General features: G+C 43.9%; 1 protein-coding gene across 1 annotated transcript; it reads left to right on the top strand.

Annotated features, from left to right (window-relative positions):
• The first annotated feature begins 329 nt into the window (after nt 1-329).
• Nucleotides 330-3082, top strand: LOC133924903 (uncharacterized). The gene is made up of 6 exons (XM_062370637.1): nt 330-884; nt 1041-1289; nt 1453-1587; nt 1859-2041; nt 2132-2293; nt 2382-3082. The coding sequence occupies exons 1-6, from the start codon at nt 432-434 to the stop codon at nt 2784-2786; spliced, it is 1587 nt and encodes a 528-aa protein (XP_062226621.1). The 5' UTR covers nt 330-431; the 3' UTR covers nt 2787-3082.
• Nucleotides 3083-6602: the final 3520 nt, after the last annotated feature.

Below are 6602 nucleotides of genomic sequence, written 5' to 3'. Positions count from 1 at the left end.
ACGAATTTCGATCGCATTACAAATTCAGACCCCACCGATTTGACCGAATTTCGCGATATTCAACATGTTTTCGACGAATTTTTGAACTGTGCACTGGGATCGACAAGTACACATTTTTTTTCTTTAGGTGTTTCTTTTTTTATTATTATTACAAGGGAAGTTTCCTTCCTACTATTATGACTTCCCTTCCAGGATTCGTAATTTCTAGGTATAAGGGTTAACGTGATAATTTTTAAGTTTAAGATTTAAGGAGAATGCTTTTTTAATAATTACTAATAATTAACGTGATAAATTTTTTGTATGCTTTTTAGTAATTACTAAGGTAATAGATAGCCCGCAAGCGCGAGAACTGGATAAGCCCATCGGATCGGCGGAGGCGGAGAGGCCACTGCCTGGTCGGCGACTACGAGGGAACTGACTACTGCTTGGCCATGGAGGGGCGGCAGCTCGAACTCCTCCTCGCCCAGCCCCACCACCCTCGCCTCCCCGGTCTCATCCCCAACTACCCTACCAACCACCACCTGCCCGCCTCCCGCCTCCGACTCCGCGTCCACCGTCGCAGGCCGAAGCGGCTCGCCGCAGCCCCCTCGCGGCGCTCACCCGGCAGCCAGACTGACGCGCCCGGCCGCGGCGGCTGGCAGTTGGCGCTGAACGCCGCGGTGGCACTGGTGCTCCAGCTGGCCGTGTGTCCGTTCCTCTTCCCCTCCCTCGCCCGAGCCAACGCCCTCCCGCCCCCTCCAGCCGCTGCCGTCGAGGAGGCGGCGGAGGAAGAGGACAAGGAGTGGGAGGCCGCGCTGCAGAAGTGGAAGACCAAGACCTACGCGCTCTCCGTGCCCCTCCGCGTCGTCGCGCTCCGCGGCTCCTTCCCTCCCTCGTGGATCAAGGTCCGGTCTTCCTCATCCACCGCAAGCAATGCATCTCCTTTGTAAGATTAGAAGCTAAATCGTAACATAGCATGATAGTATAAGTTTATTGGAGCCAGAAGCATGGTATGGTGTATACTGTGAAATTTTGTAAGATGTTCCTGTTGGTGTTTGTAGGATTTTGTTGAAGCTCAGGGGAAGAGGCTCAAATTCAGCCCTGAGCTCCGCCCTAGTCTTGATGGGCTCTTCACTGAGATGTCACAATGTTTGGACAAGGGTCAAGTTAAGCAGAAGTCCGCAATGGCAGCTGATGTTGTTTCGATTGGGGACTCTTGGCTCGGCTATGCCATCCGTAGGGGATTGGTAGAGCCTGTCCAGAATGCTGAAGAACAGGATTGGTTTCATAGCCTGAGTGACAGATGGAAGGTGAGAATTGAAGCTTTTAGTTTCTCTTGACAATGCTTATATCTTCTTTGGCCCATGTTGGTGATGTTGCAGTGCCCTGGAAAACAATTTGCTTGCTGAATTTTAGATTACAAACTCAATGCATAGTTTCTGTATAGTTTGCATTTTCACTATAGTCTATCAGGTTCATTTGTGCAGGAACCAGAACGGAGAGGCAGATCCTAATGGCCCAGTTTGGGGGGTTCCATACAGATGGGGCACCGTGGTCATTGCTTACAAGAAAAATAAGTTCAAAAGGCATAACCTGAAGCCAATACAGGTGAACTTTGTGGGGAAATATGCAACATTACCCTAAACTTCCATGGACAAGCATGCTGAAATTGATTTATCCTTCAATAAGGGAGCATAACACTTTTCTCTTTTCCTGGGTGAAATGAAAATATGTAACATTGCACTGAATTATGCCTTTTGCTTGTGCTGATTGAGATAGATTATCATGTGATTTATAAGTGATTAGGTGGCATTCTGTGTAAATACATATCACTGTGATAACCTGGTAGATGTTACATATATTGATATGTTATCTATAGGATTGGGAGGATTTGTGGAGGCCTGAACTTGCTGGGAAGATTTCAATGGTTGATTCTCCTAGAGAGGTCATTGGTGCAGTCCTGAAGCGTCTGGGATCATCATACAACACGATGGACATGGAAGCAGAAGTCTGTGGCGGCAAGGAAGCAGTGTTAAAAAGCTTTATACGACTACAAAAGCAGGTATACACCAAATAAATCATCCATTTCTCTGACAAGCGACAATCCAAAGATTCTGAAATACGATGTGTTCTGTTTGGTTGCCCCTGGTAGGTCCAGCTATTTGACAGCATGAACTATCTGAAGTCATTTGCTGTTGGAGATGTATGGGTTGCTGTGGGTTGGAGCAGCGATGTCATCCCTGCTGCAAAACGAATGTCTAATGTTGCGGTGGTTGTTCCTAAGTCAGGCAGTAGCCTATGGGCTGATCTATGGGTATGTTATGGTTTTCTGATGTATAATACCTTGTCGTATTGAACTTAGGTTTCTATCTTACTGGTTGTGTTGGTTTTGTGCACTCTAGGCAATACCATGCGCCACAAGATTTCAGACTGACCGAATTGGTGGCAGAACAAGAGGCCCATCTCCACTTGTCCACCAGTGGTTCGACTTCTGCCTGCAGAGCGCTAGAAGCCTACCCTTTCGCCAAGATGTCATCCCAGGATCATCGCCTATGTTCCTCGAGAACCCTGTGCCGGAGGTCCCTCAAGATCTAAACGAAAGGAAGCCGAAGCTGGACACGAACCTTGTCAGGGGAGTACCACCGTCTGAGATCCTGGAGAAATGCGAGTTCTTAGAACCTCTGTCAGGTAAGGCGCTGGAAGATTACCAGTGGCTGATATCGAGGATGCAGAGACCACGGCTTGGTCTGTTTGGAAACGCATTGCAAAAGATATCAGCTGTACTAGACTTGAAATCAAGATTTTAGAGCCCTTCTACTGTACTTGGCCAAGTTTTTGTGCGGTAGTGTTGCTTGTCGTCTTCATGTGTTTGATAAGTAAGACGGCTTGGGATCTCATAATTTTGTGTTGGCTCGTCAGTAGTGGTGGGTGGAGAGGCAGAAATGGCCTAGCTGCTGGAAATTCTATAGGACTGGGTGCTTCGAAAGGTTATCTCTCTCAGCACGATAGTGACCTTTTTCTCTCTTTTATACGCATCAGCTGTTGAATCAGGAAAATGACAATATGAATCAGGAAAATGACAATATGAATTAGTATTTTGTGAGCATCTTTCTATGAAGAGTTCTATAGAATTTTCTTCTATACAACGGTGTTTATAGGCCGTACGCAGCGCATAGGCAGGCTAAAGTCATTAAGCCAGCGAGCCCCGCCGGCACCGTGGGAGAGGATGCAAACGCGCCGCGGTGTTCCCTACAAGTATTGGCTACTGATCCCACGGGGATTTTGGTGGCGAGAGGGCATGTCACAGTGCAGCCCCATGGCCACCCTCGGTTAGCCGTTGTGCCGCCTGCCGCGCGCGGCTAGTTTACACGCCCCGTTCGCTATGATTTGCCCGCCTCTCCCCCGGCGTCCCGCGTTGGTTGGGCGCTGCGCCCGTGCTTGATCGCCGTTGCGGGCGCGGGACCTCGTTGCGGGTGATTCAGCTGTGCAAGCGGCTCCCAAACCACGGATTAAAAACCGACAGTAACTGAGTAAAAATCGCGATAACCGATTTCTCGGTTCAGTTCAGTTTCAGAAACCAAACGGTAACTGAATTTAAATTCGAAAAATTCGAAAAAATAAAAAACATTTAAAAATTTTAAAAAAACTAGACACAATTCTAAGACCTTCTGTAAAAAAAAACATTTCAAAAATAATGTTGTTTGCATCATATTCTATAGGGAGGAAGTTTAAAAAAATAAAAAAAAATTGAAGCGTGCGGCTCAGTTATTAACTCATGTTAATGAAAAGTTTAACATGCAAACACATATTTTTTTTTCTGTGAAACGTATCTTAAGAGGATCTTTAAAATTTATTTCACTTTATTTAGAGTTTTATTAATTTCTCTACGATTTTTACAAAGTTCACAAACATAAAGTGAATATGTTAAGAAACAGCACTGTAATTAACTTTTTCATATCTACTATTATTTTTTCTACGTAAATCATAGTATAAATAAACTAATAAAAGTGGTTTCACTAATTTTTGAGGTGTGATGGATCAGTTATGAATTAATCTAGTCGCAACACATTTACACAATCATGCATGTTACAATAACTAATTCATGAGTTCATGTATTTTTAAAAGACATAGGATCATGTAAGAAGACTAACAAAATTAGTTTCATAATTTTTGGATTAGCAAAGAGTAAAGTATGCATTTAACTTGGTTTAACAAATACAATTTCTCATAGAAAATTTTGAACTTTTTTATGAGTATAAATACTTTTATCATGTAGATCATGTTACAAGAAAACCAACAAAATTTATTTCACTTGATTTGAAGCTCAGATGAATTAGTTATTGATTTTACAAGATTGAGATAATTTTTAGATTTTTTTTTGTTGAACTTCATTGAAAATCAAGAAAACCACTCGATAAATCGAGAAAACCGAGCGGTTACCGACAATACAGAAAATTCGAGAAAACCGTTCGATAAATCGCAAAAATCGCTCAGTAATCGGTCGGTTTGGACCGGTTACCGAACAGCTAAAATCACGATTTTTTTTTCCAAATTTCAAAATTTACCAAATGAATTTATCCGAATTTTTTTGAATTTTCGATCGGTTACCGCGGTTACCTCCAGAGCTCGGTAACCGAGCTCCGGTCGATAAGGTGAACCGTGCTCCCAAGTAGGCGTGCGGGGTCGAGGTGTGACGGGTTGGAACGTGGGATTATATGGCAGAAAGATGCGCGGTGAGACTGTTGCCATTTGATCAATCAGAAAGGGAAGTTCAGACTTTCGAATGCTTGCACTTTTGTTGTTGCTAGTTAAATGTCCGTACATTGTAATAGAAGTCAAATGAAGATGATATAAAATAACACTAAATAACTAATCGGCAACAAGATTATGTATTCGATAAGACCAACACCATTATGAAAAGATGACTATATAGCAACTTGTGTGAACAAGTATGATCTTATTTGATTCATTGATTTCTTTTTTTTTTTTTGCGGAAGGGCTGGATTTATATTGATATTAAAAGGATATTACAACCCAGCTGTTACAAAGAGGCCCCTGCAAGAACTGGAAATTACAAAGAAAAGTAGCACAGGGCCTCCTGTTCATCTTCTCCACCTCCGACCCGTGCTTCCCCCGCTGCCATACCAGGAACCGAGAGAAACAATCGCCGAGGGTGAGGAAAGAAATCTCCTTCCAAGCCGGTGAAGAAGCTCCAACCCTTGGAAACGCCGCAAAAGACAGCACGCCGAGCTCACCATCGACGCGCATAGAGACCACTAAACAACCATCGGCAGCTTCGTCACTAGAGAAGAAGACGGAATCCGCCGCCGTCAGACCGAAATCCACCGACGCGGAATAAAGTCCACCCAAAAGGGGGAAGCATATCCACCAACCCCACCGCATGAGATTGAGGAAAACGGACCTCCCAGAAGGGTCGCCCGGTAGAGCGCCTTCACAGACGCCATCGCCGGAGATCCGCTGGAGGAGCAAAAGCTGTCGTGGAGTCGTAGATGCCTGGCCCTCCCGGAAGCCGGACGAAGCCATCATCACCAACGCCACCGGTAAAACTTAGAGGTAGTAGTAAAACCTAGTACCTATATACAGATCGGCCGAGACCGGGCCGATTCCCTCCCCTCCCGGCGCCGGAGATGACGCCGGGGAGGAGGAATCGGCCGGATCGCCGCCGAAGAAGAAGTCGCCCTCTTTTTTCGCCTCTCCTTACTGTAGCACTGAAGAAGGCTCCAGCAACACAGTTCAGTTTGATTCATTGATTTCTATTTACACATTCAACTCATAAGGCCAGGATGAAGGAACACCTTAAGAAATTTCAAGTGATTTAAGAAAAAAGAGGATAAATATTTCATTATTATCAGTGTGATAGGTAATTGGGTGTTCCATGTGATGGCCCCTGTGTCATAAAGTGTTAGTGTGCGGCACCGTGGTCCCAACGTGCAACCACAGCGAAGCTCGTGCGACTAACCGTTGATCGTGCAACGAGGTACTACAACCAACCTTTACTGATCGCATAAGTATTCACATAACTAGTCAAGTCTCACTTAATATTGTCTATTTGAGTGTTTTTCTTTCTTAGACACTTATCTTTAATGAGGCATGATCATGAAGTGGTATGAAATTACAGTGACTCGTCCTGTATCATTTAATATCGTTGGATGGTCTAACGATAAGTATGATAGCATCGGTGATGGTACATGACGCGCATGACGACCAGAGCAGACCTCGTATACCTATCCGACGTCATTATGGGCTATAGGTAATTGGCTTTGTCAAAGGTAGATTTGCTATAATGTTTGACACGACCTAGTTGTTTGTGTATCTTTACTTCTAAAATATAAAAGAGTCAATACTTTGTTTGTGGGAAGTATATAAAGGAGGATATTCGGTAATGAGTTCACAATTTCATAAGATAATACATATAACGTAGAGTTATTATTCAACCATATAACGTAAAGCTATTATTTAATTAGAGACTTGAACCTAGATAAATCTCGATATTCTGAGTCCAACTTGATATACATAAATCTCGATATTCTGGAGTCCAACTTGATATACATATAGAAAACGTAAATCACTGTACATGATGTCCAATATACCTCCACAATTAT

This window comes from Phragmites australis, chromosome 7 (genome assembly GCF_958298935.1).
Source record: "Phragmites australis chromosome 7, lpPhrAust1.1, whole genome shotgun sequence".
Classification (NCBI taxonomy): Eukaryota; Viridiplantae; Streptophyta; class Magnoliopsida; order Poales; family Poaceae; genus Phragmites; species Phragmites australis.
Note: the sequence above shows the minus strand (reverse complement) of the source record. Positions and strands in the feature narration are given on the sequence as shown.

Excerpts from the sequence above, each read along its gene's own strand:
- LOC133924903 (XM_062370637.1), top strand. The coding sequence starts at position 432 with ATGGAGGGGCGGCAGCTCGAACTCCTCCTCGCCCAGCCCCACCACCCT. Across the intron at positions 885-1,040 it reads TCCCTCCCTCGTGGATCAAG|GATTTTGTTGAAGCTCAGGG; the intron begins GTCCGGTCTTCC and ends TGGTGTTTGTAG. Across the intron at positions 2,042-2,131 it reads TTATACGACTACAAAAGCAG|GTCCAGCTATTTGACAGCAT; the intron begins GTATACACCAAA and ends TGCCCCTGGTAG.